Genomic DNA, 24,960 nt, shown 5'->3' on the forward strand with positions numbered 1-24,960 from the left:
TCAGCGTTTAATCGCCTCACTGTTGCACAAAAGACCATATCGGGCTCCAGCTTCGTCTACCGCGACGACGACGCAATAAATAATTTTGGGAACGTCCGAGAACAGAAAAACACCGTGCACAGATACATCGTGCGATCCTCTTTCAACGTCGTTGATGAATCTGTTCGCATCACTATAGAGCACTCGAGGATGAAAGAAGTATCGAGGGCCACTACTCCTCGTATCCATCAAGGGTACACTGACTGTGAGTGTAATGTAATGGAAACGAATATTTGTCTATTTATTGCCGATGTTACCGATAAAAATTAGTAATTGAAAGTACTTGAAAATAATTTAGAAAAATATTCCAATTTGCTTTATAGACTTGTATCGCATTTGAAAAACAAATCAGGGGCAAATTCTAGCTCACGATCACCCCAACGCGGTGGTAAACGTTCAGGGGGTAAAAAGCAGCCGAGTCGATCGTAAAAGCTCACCCCAATGCGTCATGATTTCTGGAATTATACGGCTGCTCGTTTAAAACCAGCGCGATTAACGCGAATCAACTTATTAGCGCTCGATATTCGCAAATCAGAATTACAATACTCTGTCTCTTTTTTCCCCTCAGTAAAGCTCGACCAGCGACCACCCTACGCCACAAATTGTCCCGCGAAAATCCCTCGCGTTTTTCGCGCTCGATGCGTTTTATCTCTCTTTCTCAGATATCGCCCGATCGATCTTTAATCGTAGAGCATTACCAAATAGCTATGTTTATAATGCGGAAAGCAAACGAGCTAACGTTTTATTTATGATTCGCAACAAATCATCAATTTCCCTAGGTGCTCATCGAGTGACTCCCTCATCTTCAAGTGAGGACGACCCAGATCGAAATTATGGATTTAATGTGCACTTGTTATAAGATAAACGCATTCTTTCGAAGGTTTGTGTCTTATTTGTGAAGCTCGTTAAGCTTAGTTTAGAGGACCGTATGTTTTCACGTTTTTTCCCTAGATACGCAAATGTTTTCGACATAATTCGACGACCAGAATGTAACTGTTATCGCTCCCAAGTCAATACCAATTTCGGACAAAACACGGGAGGATTGGTGCTATATAAATGTGGCAGCACGTACGAGATGGTACACACAGCAGCGGGCAGAACGCCGAAACGATTTATTAAATACTGTACCAGTGAGCATTGTTATGACGCGGATGTGCAAATATTATTTTGCATGTATAGCAATCAATGTTATTCGGACCTGCACCGCTGTATACCTTCCCCTTTTCGCAGCAACTAGCGAAATTTTATTGGATTAACGTCGATGAACCGTACGAAGATTTGTCGAGAAGGGGATAACAATTCTGATCATCGAGGTCTTGAGCAATCCCAGAAAAAATCTGGGCGTATTCTAAGCATTTAGTAACCAAAAGTTTGCTGAAGGTAAGCCCCTTGATGCAATGTAAATCGATTGGAAAACCTGCTTCAACTTCATTTATTTTCTTCCTGCCATTTTTTTAATTAATACCTCTAAAATGACATTAGAAGCTCAGTTAACAAAAAGAAGGGGCTCAAAAAACGCATCAGTTACCAAAGGGTTAATTCTCGAAGACAAGAATTCACATCGATTCTGCCTGAAGTTGACCAGGTTTTGCAAGCCTAATTTATTCTAAAAATGATTGATGTTCGACTCACCGATGAACTGTCCCTCGGACGGTCCGTGGAAATGATCCTGTCCACCGAGTAATGGCGTTGACAAGGACGACGGGGGTGTCGAGGGCAGTGGGGTCCACTGCTAGTGAACCCACGAGGGAGGTGCAGCAGGAGTCGCCGCGTTGGTGCTCACGTAAACTCCTGCAGGTGCGTTTCCAGCCGTCGTGCCGACGACATTGTTTTGCGAAACAGGACCGTTTTGCCCAATATTGCTATCGCTCACTTGAATTGCTGTCGTGCCCATCACGCTCTGTTGGAAGTTGAAGTCCAGCGTTCCGTCCATCGACAGTTCATGTTTGATCACCTGCGATCAAGCATTTATCGCTGGTTAAATTGGCCCTTACCTTTTAGATAGCTAATACTAAGTAAGTACCTCTCAAAAATTAATGACAACAAATGAGAAGTATCTTCTTCCCGGATAAATTACAGTTTAGAGTAGCTAATTTTTTTTACCACTTCATAAGATCTATTTTTTATTGCTTAGAGTGATAGTAATTGGGTTGGTATCAGTGATTACGTCTGGTAGCCTATAAAACACGGGAAAATTGAAACATGAAAATCACCTCTTCGACGTTGCAATCAAATCCTCCGTGCAGCGATTCGATGTTAATATTTAGATCGTCGAGAAGCGTGGAATTATTTAGAGCACCCATCAACTGTCCCATCATTGTGCTCGGCGTGGGGCCACAAGGTGTGGGTGTCTGTGGTGGACTGGATCCCGTTGCCGTTTGCGACTGTTGTTGCTGTTGCTGCTGCTGTTGTTGCTGCTGCTGTTGCTGCTGTTGTTGTTGTTGCTGCTGCTGCTGGCACTGTTGTGTCTGCATCATGTACTGAAGAGTCTGCTGCTGACTGTTTCCTAGTGCCGTGGGGCTGGGTTCACTTTGCTGATAGGAGGGTGACATCCCAGCCACTGGACTTAAATTCTGATAGGTTGCAAAAGGAAAGAAAACGATAACTCATGATACTTGTGCTAGCTGAGGTATATAGTTAAACTTTGTTAAAATATAATTAATGTTGCGGCTAGCTTGATGTCTTCAATAGAGATATACAGGGTGGATCAACTAACTTAATCAATTTAATCATTTCTGTAACCAATGGACCAATGGAAGACATTCTGGGAAGAACTTAGAATTGCAAAAATAGTTAAGTTGGTCAAATAATATGGTCCATTCTATGTAAAGACACTCTAGGTATTCAAATAACACCCCTGAAAGTAGATTTCAAAATTCCAACCCTCGAAGAAAGTATCGCTAATCTCCTATTTAAAAAATCTGAAGGACCAGCCCCAGCGTTTAGAAGATGCTGAAAGCTCCGAACAAAGGGGCCTAGAAAATAGGAAAATCCGCGTTCTCCCTTTTGTCGGTCGCGCGTAATTCGCGGCAAACGATACGACACTCGAAACAATCGGCGAAAAACCCTTAAACTGGGATAATCCCAGCCTTTCACCCTTTGAAAGGCAGCGCTGAAGTAAAAGGCGGCCACACTTTGTTCCCTTTCACCGATGAAACGCCGCGGCTCGCCCTTTTCCTCCCTTTTGTCCACTCACCATTTGACACGCGCATGGCTGCAGACCGTGAATCGGGCATCTTTGCTGATTCGTTGATTGAGGCGTCGGCTGCAAGGCAAAGGAGGACGATCCCGTGGAAAGGCTATTGCTTCTCTGGTACTGGGTCTCGTAATAAGAAGGTGGAGGACCTGTCTGTTGCTGGTGGCTGGGGGGTGATGTCTGATACATTTGATAGGACTCCAGTTTCATCGCTTCTGCGAGGTTACCGGCTGTATTTGCATTCGTTAAGAGAGAAATAAAGAATTGTTAGAATTCTTTCTACAGAATTCCATGAGATTTCAATACCATAGGGCAAGGTTTCTCAAAGGGGGTGATATCGCACCCTAGGAGTGAAGAAAAGAAAAATGGGGATGGGAAAAATGGGGGGAGGCTAGTGACAGAGGTGGTCAATGTTCGAAAGGGAATCACAAGTCGATAAATGTTGAGAAACCCTGCCATAGGGGAAGAATTCGATAATTCACATTTTCTAAATTTTGCAGAATAGCAATTTGAATAGAATCTTTATCTATCTGAATAGAAATAGATATAAAAATTCTGATGCGTACCTAATTGTTCTGGGCTATAAGAGGGTGTGTATGTTGGCGTCCATTCCGGTTTCCCAGGGATTGCTGGGATTGGACTTAATCGACCACAGGATGAGGCATTGCTCGAAGCTCGGGGACTCGAATAAAAAGAACACCTCAAATGTATTTGAAATGTACATATGACAAGTATGAACTATAGCATGCAATCCTCATCACAATAATATCTGTTAATGAACCACCGTTCATCTAAATTCAATCCGAAATATAATTAATTAACAATCGTTAATTCCCTTATTATTCAAGCAATTCAGTTCTTAATCCGTCATTATTATTTACAAAATGTAGCCTGTTAATAATTATTTAGTACATATTATCGCCAGCAAGCTTCAATCATTATCTTGATATACAATTAGGTAGATGTATTTATATTAATGTACTGTGTTAATTACAGTAAACACGACTGATCAGCCGAATCGAATTCTCAGCAAAGTAGGTGCCTAATTAAGATTAGATTTTATCAAATTAAGAGACATACCGGAAGTCAGGCGAAAGTTGGAACCCGCTTCCAGGTTGAAGAGGGCTGTCAGGGAAGAGATCAAGCCCTTCATTGACGCTGTTACTGGGGCTGGGTGTCGCGTCAGCTTGTATCCCGCCGTTCCTTAGCGCCTCGATCTTCTTCCTCACCCGGCCGCGTCGTCTCTCAAATTTGCTGGTCTCCATGGTTATTGCCCTGCGTGCCACAAAATCCATGGCAATGTGCACTCGGCTAGGAATTTTCGCCAGAACTTATGTCCTGGCCTGGACTTACCTTCGGCGCGAGGACTTGCCAGGTTTCGCGTCGCGATTGATCATCCACCAGGAACTCTTCCCTGTCCCTTCGTTCTGAACCCGCATAAATCTGCTGTGCAACGAGAGGTTGTGCCTTATCGAGTTCTGTGAACAGACAGAATGTCCTGGTTATCGTGGGCTCTGAATATGTCCTGCTATAGGAGACTGTTAACCCTTTGGGTGCAGTCCTATTAATGCTGAGAGGAATTTAATTTGTATGTACGCGGTGTACGTTCTTATTTTTAGCCAAAAGTATAGAAATAGATACTTTAATATAAATGGTTCGAAAAATTCAATTAGAGCATGAATACGATTAAATAACTCTTGACTTCGTCAGGAGAAGTGTACTTCAAATTTTCTTGGGATTAGAATTTCTCCCAGTCCAATTTACTTTTACAGCTATCGATGTGATTTCGATTCCAGTCTCTTTGAGAATCTTACACCGACGATTGCATTGTCAGAGCCATTTTATACCATGTACAAAATCGATTCGAAGAGTGAGTCATGAGAAGGACGTTTTATTGTGTTCCATAGACAGAGACGTTCCTCCAGGCATGTTCATTAGGCAAATTGAATCGAATACGGCGCTGAGTCGTTCCTCCCAAAAATTTCGGAAAGCTTCTACCCTAATATGAAAGTACCAACGAGAAGCGATAACAATTTCCTTTCGTCTTCGTCCCGTGGCACTATCTTCGCGCGTATGCAGGGAAGAGGAGGGCTTTTAAGTAAAGAGCGCACGATACCGCGGCAAATAAAAATTACTTTTTTTGCAAAATTCTCGGCACGACTCTGGACGACACCCATTCTCCAGGAAACGTATGTGCTGCAGAGGAAACTTCCCAAAATTATAGGACTCTGCTGTTATTACCATTCTGCGTAGCAAGATTCGCTGAATTTATATTCAAGGTCCATGTGTTATAGGGAAGAGTAGAATTTAAATTTTCAAATATTCATAAGTTTAAGATTTTACAAGTTCATTATGCTGATATGTTCTCAAGCTCAGTCGAAGAGTATTTTACGATCTCTTATATAGAAGCACAATCACGATGATATAATATTAAAACTCGTAATACAGTTTGTTACTTTTATGATGTCACAGTGGTTTTACGGTAGACACTATTCTTAAAACTTGACCGATCGTTCACCCATCAGCATCTAACCGTCATCGGGAAGATAAAGTATTTATCGGCAAGACGCTGTCGCGAGTATCGATGAGGATGCTTTTACGATCGATTCACATCGCCGATTCCTTTTACCTTTTGCCTGCTGACAGACTCGCAGGATCCGCGACAGCGAACCAGCTATCTGAGTCATTCGGTCGCAGAGCTATACAAGTAGGACTTTACAACCCTATCATTTCCCCGCCTTTATCGACGGTACTCTTCGAAGATGAAGACATTTTTGGCGCCGCTATTCTGATTTTTAAATCGACCACGGTTGTTCGCGCATTCCGAGGCGATGTAACTGAGAGGGTAGAAAATGGGGAGGCGAGCTTTTGTTTCAAAGAGATAGATACATAGGAATAGGAAAAGAAGAGTTCCTATTAGGATTTAATAATTTTCATTAATATTAGGCTGAGTTTTTAGGATGAAAAGAGTTAAAATACTCTTGACGACACATTAGATTGTAGATACTAGACTCTGAGAGATACAGGAGGATCTCTACGATCCTCCAATGACTATAAAATTAAGAGATAATTAAATTAAAGGCTAGGCATGAATTCCAGATTCTCTAGAAAGCCTGCAATTACCTAATTATCGAAATTTGCAAAGATAGTAAAATAACTGACACCTAAATTCCTTAAATCTTGAACCTCAGAGACTCGAGACACCTCGTTCAAGATCCCTTCCACCAAAAATTCGCGAAACCCCCGCTCAAGCTCCAGCTCACTCCGCAAAACTTCACGACGAGACTCGAGTATATCAAGAACGCATAAAGATTCAAGAACCCCGGCAGTTTCTCGTATCCACATCCAGCGGAAGTTCCACGTCGAGATCTGGCTACTCAGGAGACTAATAAGGCCGAGATCTCTGTTCTTGAAAGCACGGTTCCCTAGCAGCGACACCCAGTCCAGGCGAATGACGTAATTTCACGGTGGACAGTTCCCTTGCATATCGGGATACTTTTCGAAGCTGGAACGATGGGGACGAGAGGCGTAGACGGGGCCATCGAGAGGCGAGTTCTATCGTAGTGGCTCGTCGATTCAGCCAGCGTAGACTCCGCGTGCTCCTGGCCGCCGATAAACCTCGGCACTTTCGTCAAAAACCATATAAAGTCTGGTGAAACAGCCCTCGTCGAGGAGCGGAGCGAACGAAACGAAGACGTCGAGCCAGGCCACAGAGACGGAGGTGGTTATCTCGCTCGGGAATGGACTGTATAACGCGCAATTTATGGAGCATATACTTGTCCTGCCCGTCCTGCCGCGAAACGTCCACTATTTCCTCCGCAGGGCAGCGCGATAAGGGACCTCGAAACTCCCTCGTTCCTTCGACGGAAGTGCGAAGACGCTCGGTTTAAGCACTCGCGAGGACGTAATACGGGGACTGGATTAATACTGGACCATCAAAGTGGACGCGGAATTAAGTGTCCCTGAGTGACGAGAGCCCACTGGTATTAATGTTACGATCCGCGATTAATTTCGTGGGACCATTCTTCGTTCTAAGTGCAGGGGGCTATGGCTATGATCTTGATATTCGTAGCCTTATCGCTACGGTCTTTGTGGGCACAGTAAATTCGCGTTATAGGTTCGCCTGATTTCATTCCTTTCATGTTTTATCTAGACTACTTTAAGGGGAAAGGGGTTCTCCTTAAAACGGGACTGTAATTGACACAGACGATTTGCTTGGATTCGAGGGAAGTGACCATTGTCTGCTCTGTAGATGATACATATTCCTGGCATGTAGGGAGAACTTACTGTGTTCGAGAAGTTAAGGTATTTGTGAATCCCTAATGTGATTGGTAATGATTTTGTTTGTAGATCTGAGAATGTTAGTTTCATTACCCTTTCTACATGTCAATTGATCAGCTTAAGTTCCCTTTTCAATTGCTTCCAAGTTCCTTCTCTTCTTTCTCTTCATTATTGAATACCTTCACGTTGTGTGCCTCCGGTAGAATTGGTCAGAGGGAATTCGCAATGACAATGGCTGAAGCTTGCGACGATTTGAATCGTAAACCTCAATCGTCGATCAAATCTGACACGAATGTTTTAATTTTTTATCTGCACGTGAGCTTAGCCAGGGGAAGTGAAGCAAGTCTGTCTGCGATCAATCTGCCTGTTATCGAATTCATTGTTAAATCATGGCCTTCGTAAGCGACTAGTATTCTTGGAGTTTGTTACGTGTGTGCTTTGTTCGTGTGTTACTTTTTATTCAAGAGTCTTTAAAAATTTAGTGTATCATGTCCGACAGGTCTTTAAAAGTTTAACATTTTATCACACTGATGGAAGGAAAATAATATGGAGTTTGCAAACTGATTTCCGGCTGAGAAGTTTGCAACAATCGATTGCATATTTAGTTACAAATGAGGGGGTATTTTTATTTTGAGTAGGTCAAAAATTCTATTCTTTTCTGGTCCTTCAGGATGAAAACACCCCTTAAAAATGAATACTTGTGTTTCTATTTTTTGGATATGTATATCGTGAATACTAGTATCTATTTAATCGTGGTATACGTGAAATATGAAATATCTTGTTGAAATATTATAATATACTAAAATGCCATTAACTGAATTTAGAACATGTAATCGAACCACGTCCCACATAATGAAATATTAAAGCGTATCGCTAATGGTAGTTGTTTAGCCAGATTTCAACGCAATACGGACGGAAGGAAGCAAAGGTTTATTTTTATTAGCGCGGATGTGGCTTTTGTCTTGTCACAATGCATCTTATACTTCAGAATTCTTCTTTGTGGGAAGGAAGTGGCCGCTAAAGTTGTGGTTAACGAGCAGTCCATCAACGCTATAACCACGAGGGTTTCCATGAAAAGGAAAAAAGAAAGATAGCCGCGTGTAGTCCATAAAAAGACCTCGATGATGATACCATTTTGTGACGATTATATTTCCTCAAATTTTAAAAACTTTTATCAACTTTTCGATTTTATAACCTGAATAACTTCAAACAAAAGATGCATCATTTTTAAAATAACAAAACTATAACATTAACCTATTGGAATACATTACGCAAAATTCCCCCAATATCGAATTATCTCGTACCAAAATTTATCAAGGTATATGAGCCCCCAAAGTAATTATCTCTAAATGAGATTATTATACATGACACAGAGAATGAAATTATGAAATATGTAATTTCAGAAAAAGTTATGAAGTAGGTGCACTTTTCCGAAGCTATCAGATTTCACAAAAACTATAATATAATGCTAGTATAGTTTTATCGAAACGAAATATATTGCAATAGCAATGTATTAACGATATGGAGAGCCTGATGTGCAGGCACTTTTTACATCGCTTTGTCGCTGACGTTTATGCTCCAAGGTAATTAGGTAGCGGTCGGATAGCGATCGTCCAAGACTGCCAACAAGACCATCCCACCAATCTGCGCGAACATCTCGGTACACATTAATTCAATTCCATTGACGAGGTCAATTTCGTAAAAAGCATTTGCCGGACGATCGAAGCGGGATCGATCGCGCAGCCACTTTGTACCTATGTATGTACGCGCGCGTCCACCCACGCGAAAGCTATGCAACTACTTGCACTCCGTCAAATTGTGAAACGATGGAACATCCTAGAGACTGCTCGAGGCGATTTCACTAAGGGATTTGTCTCGTTGACTGGAAATAAATGGATACGCTTTTCGAGAGGCTAACTAAGGTCTGTTTGTTAAGACAGCCATTGCTGGATAATAGTTAGAGAACCTAGGACTCTGTGTATTAGACCTCGCTTGGTTTAAAGATTTGGTGAAAGTGTTACTGGATAGTTGTAGATGGGATTTTATTATTTTTTTGTTGAGTATTAAATAATTTGCTACTATTATTTAACTTTGATATGATTTTTTCAAAGGATCACAAAGGATTAAAGAATTCTAATTTTGATTTTTTGAGCAACATCTCTGTAAATTGCGAAGCTGTAATAATCTAAAACTTAATCACTTCAGGAAAAAGATGATTAAAGATCCAATTATTCTTGGATGTGTACAAAGGTATAATTTTTTGTTTTCACATTATAATACTCTGCAAATGAGTATGGATGAGGAAAAATAAAATTGATGATGCTATCATGATATAAATCACCGAATCGGCAGGTTTAATTTAATTTCCTCTGTGAAATCCAAAAATGGCCGTATCATTACTTTTTAACAAGGCATGCATTAATTACTACAAATTCAATTAATAAGTACGTCCATAAAACAAATAAAAGAACGGCGGATGCAAGAGCAGGCGTAAGATAAAATTTCTTTCTACGAGTTTAATTTAATAATACAGATTACTATTTGAACACAAATCATGGAAATGGAACGTAAAACTCGACTAAAATCCTGAGTGATTTTTAGCGACGGAACCTTCTCTCATCTCTACCTAGTGCTACGCAAGTCTCATGGTGAATCCTTCGCAAAGTCCTCGCAAGCCCTCACAAATCTTCCCATTGCACGTAAGGACAGATTCAGGCATGTAACATAGATCTTGCAACGCACACAATCAAAGATCAGGTCGCCAGTGCAGAAATTACGAACAGTAATTCGAAGAATCCGAGAAATTGGGGTTCTCAGGCAAACAGCTCGATAGAGAGGGACTCTTTTTCACGGCCTGGGGCGAACGCCAAGAGATATCACGAAGAAAGTGCAGCGGCACGCATACAACGGTCACCGTCACGTAATTCTGCGACAAGGAGATTCGATTAATTCGCCTCGAGTTTCGCAAGCTGTATGAAAGCGGATTCCGCCCGATTGCAACCACTCAAATCAGAAATCCAGACTGGCAGCCAAACGCAAGATCGAACGTTCAATTCCGTCGCTGGTGGAACTGGCAACGGTGGCTGAGGGGAGGCCGAACGGAGGGGAAGGAAGCTAGAAAGACGTGGAGATAGAAAAGTGAAGAGCAAGGGACGGTCATCAGCCACGTGGGGGGCGGAGGAGAATCGCGTAGGGAGGGAAGAGAGCGATCGAGGGGGGCTCAGGAGGGATGAGAATAATAGGAAGAACGGTGGAAGTGGATATAACGGAGAAACAGTAAGCCAATTTACTAATCCCGATTTCCGATCGTGTACGTCGATTCACGTATTTACGTTAACAGCTCCAATCAGTTTCCTCCCCATTTCCTTACTTTCAGATACTGAGGAAAGGGTATTCCTGGCTGCATTCACCCCCGGTTCACTTCCCTCTTTGATCGGCCGATTCGCATTCTAGCATCCGGGGCCTCTCGTGTTCTTACCCTCTTTTGCGCTTAAGCATTCCATGCTTCTTGCATTTAGAGTTCAGATTTCGATCGATGCCTTGGGCCAAACTGTCCTCTGATGTTCACCAATTTTGGGAGAGGATTGCTGCAGCCCCTTGGCTTTTTGTCACGAGTCTGACTATTTTTATGGCATTGCGAACTGAAGGGATGAGATATGTGGAGGGGTCAGAATTGACCTGGGCAAAGGTCTTCAACCGCCTCCACTCTGAGGGTTAATTATGCTTAGTCGATAGTCTTATGTGATACCCAATCAATTGATTATTAAACGCAACTATTTTTCTTATAATCAAAAGGATGGCATTTTAAGCCACATTTTTGCTCACACAAGTAAACTAAATTCCTCCGCATCGCAGAATCCCTAATCGAAGCTAATTAATATTAACACGCGTTGGAATAAAACGTCAGCAATGTTGCTTCGAATAATTCCCACGAAATGGCCACAAATCTCCTAGAAAAGAAATCGTTCGGCTCCGTTGGATTACCTCGCAGCAGATAAAGAAACACTGTATTGTAATCTCGCGGAAGCTGAAAAATTTGGTGGTCTGCGTTCTCCTGGCCCCTTCTTCTTCTGCGGTAATAGATTCCTTTATCGACTCGGCCAGTCTAGACCTTGCCCCGGTCTCTTTATCGTGGCTGAAATATCGGCAAATAGAAAAGAGCTGCCCGATATCCAGTAGGGAAGTTCAAAAGTTTATCGTGACATAGGTGCAGATAATTGATCGAAGCTCCTCGGTGTGCTTTTCCCTCCAGTTGTTTTCAAGCTTCCCTGGTTAGAGTGGTAATTTCTCTATAAGCCAGCTTGGTGCCATCCACGTCACCATGAGAAAATCGAATACAATTGATATTTTCGATAATTATTTCACTGTGTAAAGACTCCACTAATATTTAGAACATTGTATCTTAAATTAATTAGTTCTCGAGATGTTCAACGCTGTCAAGACTCGTCACGTGTCAAGTTCAGTTGCAACGTAAGAATCATTAATTTATTAGATAGCAAGAGACCAAGGAACGAAACCCGTCGGGTTATCTATTAAACGATATCCCAGCTGGACGATGGACATTTTTAAAAATGAATACGGAGACATTTTTATCGCCTGTATACGATACAGGGAAGAGGATACGGTCAGAAGTGGAAAAGGCTTTCGCTCAAATTAGATCCGGGAGTTCCGGACTGTCGGCGTGCGCCGATTTCCCCACAATTTATACGTGCTAGTATTTTTGCGCAATTTGTGCCGGTTATGAGGACGCGGAAGCGCGATGGTTCCACCGTGAAAAATATAGCTCGAATTTATCGCGGAGACCTCCATCCACTTCTCCCTACGTTCCTCTCCATCACCGACAGAATATCCATTATACGTCACTGTCCATAGTACCAAAGTGACTGACCCAGGATAAAATTACGAATCATTCCTCCGAAAATCGTCTTCGCCTTCTGCTTCGAACCTTCACGTTCACAGCGCTGTCAATTTGCTGCTGAAAAATTCGGCTCCCATCGCTCACATGGAATTCAAGACACTCTCGATTCGGTTTCCCTCGGTTGTGCTGATTTTTCGTTTTGGGGAAATTTCAGGAAATTTCAGACAAGTATATGAGGCACTTCGATTCAAAAGAAATAATAAATAGTTCAATATTAGCATGAAAATGAAAGTGAGAATATTGTTAGGTTATTGCTATAATTTTCTGAATAACGAGGGATTATAAAAGTATCTGTTCAGAATGATGAGTTACCTCAGATAAATCGAGTCCCTATTTTCCCGAAATTCCCCTAGAAATATTATACAGCAAACTCTAACTCAAAGCTAACGCTCGCAGAAATCCCAAGTCAGCTAGTAGAGCATTCGTTTCAATGCAATTTCCCAGAGATTAAAGTTATCTTCAGGGAAGACATGGAGCGTGAGTTGTTGACCCTCACACGACAGTCGAAGAGGGACGGAAGTAAATGAAAACACGAAAGAAGGTGTCTAGCAGAACGAGCGAAGAGTAGGAAAGGGGAGGAGAGATGCATCGCAAAAGAAAGCAGCAGAGTAGAAGGAAGTGGAAGAAATACATGGAAGCGAGGAAGACTCGTCGTCTGAGAAGCGAGCGTGAGATTCAGTTTGGACATCCTTCTTCCAGCTCTCCTCTGGCTTTCCTTCCCGCCAGCCCGCTGTTCCTTCTTCTTTGGAAACCCCTTAGGTTAGGTTGGACGCGGTGGTAATTCACGCGAAGGCATGATGGATGCCCTTGACGCCCACGCGGCGTCGCGACGCCTGGGCCAGCGTCGAGTGCTCTCCCGACGGTTAAGGAACGAGCGGGGGCTGTTCACGATCCAAATCTCGGATCGGCCCTGCACCCGCTCCTCGAAATGGTTAATTGCCCGTGGAGGGCAGATCGTGAAGAAGACGCGACTCGTTCCAGTTGCGACCGACAGTTAACTCCTTGGCGACGTGACCGTGTTCTGCGCGACCTGATAAATTAAAGCATTTGGAACGGACTCGTTGGAGAGAACGAGCACGCGAAGCTGGCGTTAGTCTCGTCGAATCAGCGGCTTTCGTATCTAAGATCTTGTCTTCGAGTTTCTTTGGTCATTAGGTATTTCAGATACAGCAGTCTCGTGTATTCGAATACAGTAGATCATCGATTATAGAAAATAATAGGAGACTAAAATCTCAAGCACCCATTTAATGGCTAGCTTTCTTATCTTTATTAGACTGTTCTGTACATGAGGGTAAAATTGACTGAAGTCCTCTTTTTTCAGAATTAAGCTTTCTATAGCAGCTTACTGTTTTCTCTTCATTTTAGTAGAATAATAGGATTCCATTTTAGGTATACTGTGTTAAGGTGTGGGACAGGTTAGCTGACTCTCAGGTACAATATCGTCAAATAATTATTTAAATATCTATAAATGTTCTACCGAGTTCTTATTCTCATTTCTTCGAATATTTATAATTGAATTAATAGTACAATTATGAATAACCGAGATTTGGTTAGCAGAGGTTCTACACTACCATTTTAGCATACTTCTTTAGCTCTTCTTTTTTCAGCCTTCAACCATTTTAATACTCTCATGCATAACTCCTTGAACGAGTACCACGTCTAATAAAACAGATAGAGCTGTTATCCACCTATGCTGAAGGCAGCAATTAAGGTGTTGAAAATCCCTCCGACTCAACTTTCTCAATCTGCTGATCGATTAAACGTTCGAGACAGCTCGAAACAGCCCCTATAATTTATGTGAAAGGGCACGTTGATCTTCCTCGAACGAATCAAGTCGATCGCTCAGCGTATTCCTCTGCTATCCGCGGGCATCGTTTTTCACAGCTTCACCCAGAGAGTTCCCGTGCTTTGCACGCAGCAAAGCAACGTGCTCGATAAGCCGTTACGTAACGGGAACACGCATCTCAAGCGCGCATTTCCATTAGATAAACCTATCATCGTGTAAGATAATCAAGCGATGCTCTCAGATACGTTGACACGTGGCCTAACGTGCAAGTATATCCAGAGTATTACGAATAGGAGTGAATAAGCCGACATGAACATTCGATATCGATTTACTTCGGTGATCCCTTGTAATTAAAGTCCTTCCAGGTTTTCAAACGAGTCGATTGGAAATCGGACCGGTATGTCCAGACAGATCCTAGAGACCGACACCGGAAGTGATTATATATAGACAGGTGACATATGACGCAAGAATTCTGAGAGCATTGATTTTTATATAGGGTAAGCGTGGCAATTAGTGTGTGTTAACCAATCCGTATGCCCCTTTTTTGGTTTTACATATGTGGTATTACATAAATATTTGTTCTTTCGTTTAAATAAAACTCTAGAAATACGAAGAGATTTTTAGCAAAATTCGTCTAAAACTTCGAACTCTTGGAGTCTGAGGCTATTCATGCAATTGTGGTATAGAGATAATGTTATCTTAATTTCCAGATACTCTAGTCTTTACTAGAATTCTTTATACTCGATATTTTTTTCAATACCTATGACAATTGACTAAAGCAAATAACAAGAAAATAAAAATACTGAAGTTTGTTGAAAACCAGTGGCCCAACTTGGCTCCCAGAAAAGCAGCAAGGCGAGCTGTTAAAATTCGATCTGAAAACGATTGCTCGGCATTCGAAGCTGAGTTGGACATGAAAATTAGTCCACGATCGCGTTACTGATTCCGCTGTAGCGTCGACGGAGGAACATGGCTTATCAGTCTCGTTCCCGATCGGATTCTTTTTACTGTGTCACGCAGCGGCGATAACAATTAACTGCCACTGGAACGGCGGATTATAAGCGGGGGTACGTAGCGTAGCGAGCTCAACTATCACGATTACCACTCTACTTGACCGGAGTAAGCGCGATCAAATAGCTCCGATCGGATACTTGGATAACTCTGCGGTAAAACGAGCCACGGGACCCTGACACCATTGATAACGATTCCTCTTCTCCGCGTGATCTTTCCGCTGGCCCCTCCTGCTCTCGGATCTCGCTGCAGGAAATTTCATTCCCGAGACGAGATGCCGAGAGAAAATGATGTCGGCTACGGGAGACGCTGCATTTTTTCGATTAAACCACTGCTAGCCGCCTCTCTCTTTCGCTCGCTTTACCTTATTCTGTCTCGAATCTGGCACAGACCCGGATATCCGAAAACTAATAAGGGCGAGAGGAAGAAAAAAGGGAAACGAGGGCAGTGAGCTGGGAGAGGCTGAAGGGTTCCAGCGATACAGTCCACTGAACGAACGCGAATAGACGAGATGGGAGCTTCTGTCTGATAAGTTGACGAATTTACACTCTTTGGGAAATATATAGATACATGGGAATCTGTGAGTAGGAAGATGATTATCGAAATGGAGGTAGTTGGGAGGATCTACCCTTTTTTGGAAAAATATAAAAAATTGTCGGGGTTAACTGTCTGCAAGTATACAGGATATCTGGATTCACTGGTCTTCTTGAAACAGGCAATTGGAGAAGTAAGAAGCAAAGGTAAAAATTCTGTAGTTTTTAAAACATTCAAAAATGAATATTCGTGGAGTATCATATTCCAAGAAGGAATATGATAAAACTAAAACCAAGGAATCTTAATACAAGTAGGCAAAAAGTTAATATTCAAAGTGTAAGAGCAAAGATACATATTCTCTTGGACTTCCCTCTGGCTACAAACAACCTCAAACCAAATAAAGGAAGCATCAAACACCTCCCTGTACATAAGAAAATGAGAGCATCCCTAAGACTGCCAAGATAAAAAGAGCAGTATTTACTGTCGTCTGAATCCACAACAGTGGCAAGTTCTCAAAGGTTCCTCCTTTTTTCCCAGCCAGAAGAATTAAGCCTGTTTACGATACCCAGATTTCCTCCCACGCAATTAACAAGTGCAGCTCACGCCGAGACTGAGGCGACAACAAGACAGCATAAAATCAGCGGCAGGAGTATTTTCTTTTTCCAAGTCTAGCAATAAGAAAATAGCGAGGGTCTGGAAACAATAATACTAGGCAATTAACTCTACAATTATACTTTTCCTCGAAACAAATCCTTATTCTTCAAAACATGAAAGCATAATTAATAGAATCTAGTCCATTATTGAAAAATCAAATCTCTGTTCATTTTTATCTTTTGCTCCAGCGTTACACAAATCGTAGTCTATATAAAAAATCATCTTGATTTCATTGAGCAGAGACCTCTGAATTAGAAACACAAAACGAAGCCTCTGAAAGCTTCTCTCCTGGCCTAATCTCGAGAGGACAAATTACAGTAGTCGCGTACAAGGATAAACCAGGAGGCGCTAGTCATTAATTGTCCTCCCCTGACGAGCCGAGGACATGAAAGAGCGTTAATTGATCGCTTAAGTGGACGAGCGGAGTAGGAGGGCAGAGACAGAAAAAACGCTTATGTCGGCGAACAGCCGATTTAGTGTTTTCGCGATAAGCGTGCTGGATCGGCTGCGTAAAAATAGATCGTCTATTACAAAGGGGAGACCTTTATCGTGGCTGCGATAGGGCGAGTTTACGGACTGGTTGTATGCAATAAAGGAACCACGGTGCGCGCAACGAGCGGAGCTCTGCGAAAAGTGACGCAAGGGAAACTTCTAGCGGACAGTTTCCAGCGAGCCATTGGGACAGAGCGAAGAAGAAAACGGAGAAATGCGTGAGATGAAGAGGCTGTACGAAATAAAGAGACACGAGGTGAATTAGCAAAGGGGTTGTCAAAGGGTGAACAATTGAAAAGAACAATTGAGTAATAAAAGTGGCGAAAAGTTAGCTCGCGAGAGGATTGTCCTAGAAGTGTTGAAAATAATATCGACTTAATTATGATTTTAAGCCAGTGTAGGTTCCTTGCTCGAAAAAAGAAGCACATTGAGTACAATATTAATACAAATATTCTATATCAGTTTAATCCCCTTGTGGTCTTATCTGGATGATAAAGTATACGATTACATCTTCCATTACATGTACGGTCACGCCAGATCTTCAAATATTCCTTTATTAATAAGATTCTGTTCTTGTAATCTCTCTCAATAATGACATTACAATTTCTTTCATTTCATTCAGAGCATAGTGCAAAAAAGTCTGAGGAAATTAAAAACTCCAATAAAGTAATGCAATCAATGGTAATTTTTTATTTAATACCACAAGAATATTACGATCAGTGGTTCTTATTGAAAACAGAATTTCTTTGACGAAGACAGCCTGTTTGAAGAAACTAAATACAGTAACAGTCGGCGAGGAGGAAGATGTCCAGTAATGAAAAAAGGGGGAATCCTCTAAGTCAACGAGAGACGGGAGAGGGGCTGCTGCAATCAATCAAATGAAACTTGTCTATCGAAAAGGAGACGGGAAATCGAGGCTATATTTTTCTTTCTCGGAGACGCGGGAAGACTTCTGCGGAAAGGGCGCGCAACTTCGCTTCCTTATGGCCCTCTTTCCTTTTTCGAACATGACAAAAAAGGCCTCGTTTGCGAGATGATCAGAGATACTCGCCACTAAATTAGGCACCGACTGGGCTCCGACCAATGCTGCAGAACTTGCCTCCAAGGGGAAGGGTGCCTTAACAGGTCAGACACACGTCACGAAGATATTGGTTACTGATTGGTTACTACTTTCATTTCACGATAATTATTCTATAAGATGCACATTCCATTATCTAAACACCCACGCTAATTTCATTTAATTCTGCCCTCAGCTACTGAGGCGTAGCTGAAGTCTATGTACGCACACAGCATGAAGGATTAAGTTCGCGTAGAACACAGCAACGTCAGAAGAAACCTACTAAGAATTCCGTGAAGCTCCTAGCCGCCTACACAGTCAAAAAAAAATGACGAGCTATCCATTCACCATCTACATGAAGAACGCCAAGAAAGCTAAGAAAGTGACTAGAAAACGAGAGAGCATTGCCATCGTCACCAAGCCTCGTTCACTTCAACCGTACGCACATTCTCGGTCGCAACCCTGCTCAGCGCGATTCATTCCGATAAATATCGATCGGCCTGCCAGCCTTGAGATTCCATTTAATAATAATAACGGGAGCTACGTATGAAGCCAAGGCGGATGAGAAGAAAGAACACGGAGACTGGTCAGGGAGGGACAAAAAGCTAGGACGAGAGAGGACGAACGACGACTGGTGGCTGGATCAGGGAGGCGAGGGGCAGGGCAGGAAGACAGACCAGAGAAATAGGGCGAGGAGAAAAGGAGAAAGACGGGGAGGACTGAAGTTTTATTTCCACGTATTAGCATAATAATTGCACGACTGCGCGAGGGTAGGTTCGCCGCTAGCAGAGCCCGCCAGAGTCCGAGCGCCAGGGAAGCTAGACTCGCGCACACATGGACAAGGGGGACACAATTGGGGAAAGGGGCAGGGGCAGGAGGCTGATCGGTGTCCCGGAGACGGATATGTCGAACTTTTCGGACGGTTTCTGGCAGGGCATCGAGGCCGACTCTTTTTCACGACGAGACGTAAAAGAAGGTTACGGCACGGAATTTCGCCAGCTAACCCACTTGCCTGTTGAAAAGGCGACTAGCCTGGAAAGCAGTTGCATTCATCGTCCTAGCCTTCGCATCGTCCAGTGAATCTGGACGATGGGACACGCGTCCTGTCGCGTTCTGCTTACACCGACACGGCCGATTGTGTAATTAATGATAACGATATCGGGTGCTCCCACTCTTCCTACTCCTGCTACGATAACAGTGCAGTGTTTATCGCTGGATTAAATGGAATATTACTGTTGGAGAAAGGCGATCGGATTTGAGGCGACGTCTATCAGGCGCCGTCAGATTTCATTATGACTGTAGTAGAATCTCTAGTTACTAAAATATGCTGCTGTAATAACAAAAAATTCTTCTAAAACAAATTGTGACATAGAATAATTTTCAGTGGGAATTGGTCAATTTTGATTGATAATAAGTCTGTGAAAAATCGTCAGTGGACCATGATCCTTTTTTATATTAAATTCTGAGATATGTACTTTAAGACACTGTGCATCGATTTTAAGTTGCATGCAATTCTACTACTGTTACTCTTTGAATCCGAGTGCCTGTTTTTCATATTGAAAATTGCAAAGTTCGACGAGATGCATAGACATGATAAAATTTTTTTAGGAGATGCGGTTTGCAGTGGCATATAGCTTGAACCTTCCTCTTCAAGTTAAAAAAAAGATCAAGTGCCTACGATTTTTTTTCGCAAAGTTACAGCACTTCAAAGTAACCCCTGCATTATCGTCATGTATTGGCATTACCCGATGTGCTGTAAAAGTGCAAGGGTTACTTTAAAGTGCTGTAACTTTGCGAAAAAAAATCGAAACGACTTGATTTTTTTTTTAAATTGAGGGGAAAGGTTCCAACTTTATGCTGCCGTGAACGGCATTTGCGGAAAAAATTTTTCTAAGTCTGTGCATCTCGTGAAAATTGGCAATTTTCGATACAGCAAATTGCAAAGTTTGATAACTTGCAAGAATTCGTAAAAATTTGTTTTGGAGATTTGGTTTCCTGTATCATATAAATTGAACCTTCCTCTTCAATTTAAAAAAAAGATCATGTTGCTACGATTTTTTTTCGCAAAGTTACAGCACTTTAAAGGAAGCCTTGCATTTTCGCCATATATTGGCACTATCGATTCCGCTGTAAAAATGCAAGGGTTACTTTAAAGTGCTGTAACTTCGCGAAAAAAAATCGAAACGACTTGATTCTTTTTTTAAATTAAAGAGGAAGGATCCAATTTTATGCTCCTTTAAACAGCACTACTGAAAAAAATTGTAGGAAGTCTGTACATCTCGTCAAACCTTGCATCTTCCGATATGACAAACAGACTTTCGGGTTTAAAGGGTTGCAGCAATAGGAATGCATTGAACTTAAAATCAGTGCATAGTATCTCAAAGTACAGATTTCAGGCTTTAATTTAAAAAAAAGATCACGATTCTATGACGATTTTTCACGGACTTATCATCAGTCAGAGTTGGCTAATTTTTGCCCAAAATGAATTTTTCTTCCATAGAAATCCGCGGACCTTCTACAACCAGAAAGAAATTCCAGAAAAATGAATTCGAAATTGAAATGCATAGATTCGGATATAAGTAACACTGAGACAAGCCAGTAGTTCGTCTTCCTCGCTTCCTAGGAGACCGTTCAGGCGAAACGGTGTTCTCGTCGTCTCGTCGTTCGTCTTCCCCGACGAAAATTTCAAGGCGACGTCAAATTGACGTCGTAAAAATATCGCAGCCCGGTAGAGCCATCAAACGCGCATATCAGCCGCGGGAAGGGTTCGCTGAACCGTCCTGAAACCAATGAAACGTATTGGTTCAGGCATTAAAACCCGAAAAATTTCTTCAGCCCCGAGTCCACGGCGAGATATGAAATTCGGGATCGTAAAAAACAGAAGTGGAGACAGCGGCGAAGTCCGCCGTGGAACTCATCGTAGGACGATCGTAATATTAACCGCGAGGAAGATAATTCACGGCGAACAGAACTGTGGTCAAACTTTCGGAACTCAATCGAACTCCGCGAACGAATTTTTCAAATTTCCTACGAGCGTAGTGTCTGCAAAAGATAACGGGCCAATCACGCGTGCAGGGCCGCGTGTACGAGGGGTACATACGCGGAAACGATGCTGGCGCGACGGAAATTCACGATTTGTAAGCCACTTGGACTTTCGAGCATCCGAAACGATACTTCATCCGCCCTCTCCCAGCGACCACCGCTTTGCTGCGTTTCTTACGGACTGGCCAAGTGACTCGGGCAGCGATTTACTAGGGAAATTTCCAGGGGAACGAGATGTGGTAATGCTCGCAAAATAAGAGCCACTTCGGAAACGCTTTCCGGAACACTCGCCGCGCACTAACACGAATTAGACGACCTACGGAAGGAGTGGTAGTACATGCTCGATGGAAGAAGATTTCTTTCAATTCAGGGCTATTTTGATATTAGGGATTAGAAGGGGTGAGTTAGTCAAGAAATGTTGTAAGGGTGTTCTAAGTGTTTCTGGTTTTAAGCCGAATTAGGGGAAAAATTAAAGAAAGAGGATCACAATTTTTCAGAGTGATGGATTCTTTTGAGATTCTAAAACCAGCGGTGTTTCTTCTTTAAAAAAGGGATATTCAACTTTTAGGTGATACTGGACATCAAAAGTGTATCCCAAAATCTCGACGCATAATCACCCTTAAGTTCCCAAAATCTCCTCCACCTTTCACCCTTCCCCCGCTCTCCTCCTCCGCAATTAATTACCCTAAGAAATTGCGAAACGTCAGGTTCCACAAACCAGTCGTTCCCTCAATCAGCTTATCGCGCTAAGGGAACCTCGCAACGTGGATTCTTGATAATTACCCCGAATGATAAATCATTTCCGCGTGAGTGAGAGCTCCCTCCCCCTGCGAATTCGTAGACGAAACGCGATTCAAAGATTCCGAGAGGTCGTGGATCCTCTAGCAAACGGATCATCGGCGGACGTGAGGGAGCTGGGGCGCGCATTCAAAATCGCGAACCGCAGTGGTGCACGGTGCATTCGGTCAGAGGGGTTGGAGGGCGGGCAGAGGAGAGGGTTGGGGGATGGAGAAAGAGGGGGAGAGCGCGAGCGGAAGATGGAAGTTTCGAAGGTGCAGGAAGGTGGTCGTAGGGGTGAGCTCGCAGACTGGTAGGTGAGCGTCGAGTCGAGTCGAGGGAAGAAAAATGATCCATTAATCTGAAACCCAAAGTCTGGCGGCGCCGGGCGTCGCGGCGGCGGCGGCGTTGGCGGCGGCAGCGTCGACACGGCCGACTGTGCAGTGCTGGCTTCGACGCTCACGCGCAAACCGACTATAGTATTCGTACGACCCCTTCCTTCTCCACCCACCTTCTCCCTAGCCTTGCCCATCCTCCACCTTCCTTTCGACCCCTTAGACCAGTGATCGTCAACCTTTTCTACGCCTAGGAATTTCGATGCATCGCTCTAAAGCACTTCTTCAGACTCCTAGATCTGAAGGGAAATTTCAGACGCACACTTAATCCTTCATTTCTTTCCTAATTTCTTTACTAAAGTAGCGTGCTCCTTGAAATTACGTCTTTCAATTTTCATATTTCAAGTCTTTTACTCTTTTTATATACCTGATATGACGTTCTCATTTTTTCTGGGTTATGACTCTGAATATTGTGACTCTGAAACATTATAAACTCTGACAAGAAACAGGATAGAAGCTTGTCGTCTCCTAGTACCAGCTGCCACTTAAATTCAAGAGACATTTTCAAGCGGAGCAATAAAGAATTTCTCATTCTCGAAGGAGGCCCTTATCCCTATCAGCAAGTGCTTCCAGTATCCCGGTATCAATCCTCACCACTCGCCATCAATTCCTAGGAGACAGAGCACACCTTGGGTCCAGTTGACGAACACTGGTTTAACTTAGATTACACGCGAGTCATGCACTCATGCGCGTACACATGTAAAAGAGACGATCTTAACTCGGACGAACGAGGGTATAAGAGGCAGTCTCATGGTCTCCGTGAAGTCGAAGGAAGGCGACACGGGAGGAGGATGAGCGTGAGTGAGGAATGAGACGCAGGATGGAAGTGGAGGGAACGAATAAGAGATCGAAACCCGGCCGTGAGGTGTTGGAATAAGAGACGAACGGCGGCCACATTTGAATCCCAAATTCGGCGCGACCACGGCGACTACAGTGATTAAAGAGTTCGACGTTGTTGTCGATTGGCACTGTGGCCTAAAATCGGCTGTCCCTTCCTTGGCTCACGGCTCTCTGCCTTTATGGAACACGAAAACGTGCGTATTAATTCGGAAGAAATATGTATCGTATGTGTATTAGGTGATCAGGGACTCAAGTCATTTCTACCATAAAGATTTGGATATTTGGATAGATCTAAAAATGTTAGATTACCAAAATTTTCACTTGACTATAGTGACCAACACATGGATAAGTACAAGATGATCAGTTTATCTGGAAACCCTTCGAGGATTGACAGTATTTATTGAAAATATTACTAGCATTGTAAGTGCTGCCAATATCCATTAGAGGGTTTCCAGTTAAAGTGATCACCCTGTATTGTCTAATAAAATCGCGATTAATAAAGGGCTCGCAGACGAAGGGCCTTGGAGTCACGCTCAGGGCAGACAGGAAGCTCAAGAAAAACGTCGAAACCGAAAGTTCGAGCAGGGATAGTTGGCAGTTGATATCAGAAAGACGAAAAGTTTCGCTCTCATCGAGCTTTTTCCAGTTTCCGGATGTTCGACGAGGGAGGTGAGGGATCGAGCACTTTTTCTCCAACGACGCTCCTCTCCCAGGCCATAAATGGACGAGCTCGTAATTTAAAAGAAAGGAGGCATAACCGTGCATCTTAAACTCCCCAGCAATGAAGGAGAAAGACAGAACGACTGGGAGGTGGTTAGGAGGAAGCAAGGAGAACAGGGAACGAGCAGCGAACAGAGGAGAGAGAAAAAACGACTTGTTGAACTATTAGTGGCACACCATTACCTCGCGATGCATTCATAACCGCTACGCTACCGTTTTCTTCTTTTACGATCCTAGCGACTCGTCGACATTGCTTGTCTCAGACAGAGCAGGAAAAAATGTTGAGGTCTAGAAAGCCAAAAATTCACGTGGAGAATTCTTTTCAGACTGAGTCACAAACTGTTCCCTATTACACTGTCATCGATGAATGTTTAAACATTCCTGGTTTCAGAAACAGAGCTCCAGCTTTCGTCAAAATTTTGTGAGATAGGGCAGCCAGACATACCATATTAAAACCCAAAATGCAAGTAAGCTTTCTGAGAAAATGAAAGTGCTCAGTTTTCGAGTCACAGTTTTTCAAGTGAGAACTGCCAGTGTATGGTCAGACGCGGGGCTGCATGCCCTGTTCCCATAACATTCTCACGCCTGGAATCACGACCAATTGATCTTCAATTTTCCCTGCTTGGTATGCAACCTACGTGCATTTCGTCCACGCGAGGTTACATCCGCGAGCACGCACAAACAGAAGCATCCTCGTGGCAGTTCAGATCGCCCGGAGTGAGTTGACCCTGGCTGAGTCGCAATTGATCTCAATTAGAGTTCCCTCTCTTCGTTTTGCCCTATCTCTTTTCCTTCTCCCCCGCCTCCCTGAGACCCGCCCCCCACATTTGCTACCCTCTCTTTCCTCTTCGGAGCAAGTCGTGCCGATTTTCTTTCCTTTTCCTTTCTTACGCGATCGCGCAGCATTCTTCCCTCCCTCTGCTCGGACCTTCTCTACTGTGCCAACTATTGATACATTTACTATGACCACCTCATGCATCGTTACGCAATTAAACGATTTACGAAAGGGAGAGCCCTGGTTCTGTGCTGTCTCTTGGATATTTCGTTTTTCTTGGGCAGAGTATTATGAGTTCATCTATTTTCTTGAGTTAGAGTAATTTGACAGAAGTGCTAGACATAGGTGTTTAGGATGGAGAAAATCAAACGAGGTGTGGCTAATTATTTCTAAATAAACAATATGTATTAGACAATTTGAAAGTGAAAGTTTCAATGCCTCGT

At 43.0% G+C, this 24,960-nt stretch overlaps 1 protein-coding gene across 1 annotated transcript in view; it reads right to left on the bottom strand.

The window, feature by feature from the left end:
- Foxo (forkhead box, sub-group O) overlaps positions 1–24,960 on the bottom strand; it is a 119,634-nt gene that overhangs the window by 28,902 nt on the left and 65,772 nt on the right. The window contains exons 2-7 of the mRNA XM_076392137.1: positions 4,589–4,713; positions 4,316–4,510; positions 3,802–3,917; positions 3,236–3,465; positions 2,253–2,612; positions 1,672–1,993 (exon numbers count right to left, since the gene is read on the bottom strand). Coding sequence (XP_076248252.1) covers positions 1,772–1,993; positions 2,253–2,612; positions 3,236–3,465; positions 3,802–3,917; positions 4,316–4,510; positions 4,589–4,713 — 1,248 coding nt within the window. The 3' untranslated portion in view covers positions 1,672–1,771. The remainder of the gene's footprint in view (positions 1–1,671; positions 1,994–2,252; positions 2,613–3,235; positions 3,466–3,801; positions 3,918–4,315; positions 4,511–4,588; positions 4,714–24,960) is intronic.

The sequence above is a fragment of the Calliopsis andreniformis genome, chromosome 2 (assembly GCF_051401765.1).
Source record: "Calliopsis andreniformis isolate RMS-2024a chromosome 2, iyCalAndr_principal, whole genome shotgun sequence".
In the NCBI taxonomy this organism is placed as follows: Eukaryota; Metazoa; Arthropoda; class Insecta; order Hymenoptera; family Andrenidae; genus Calliopsis; species Calliopsis andreniformis.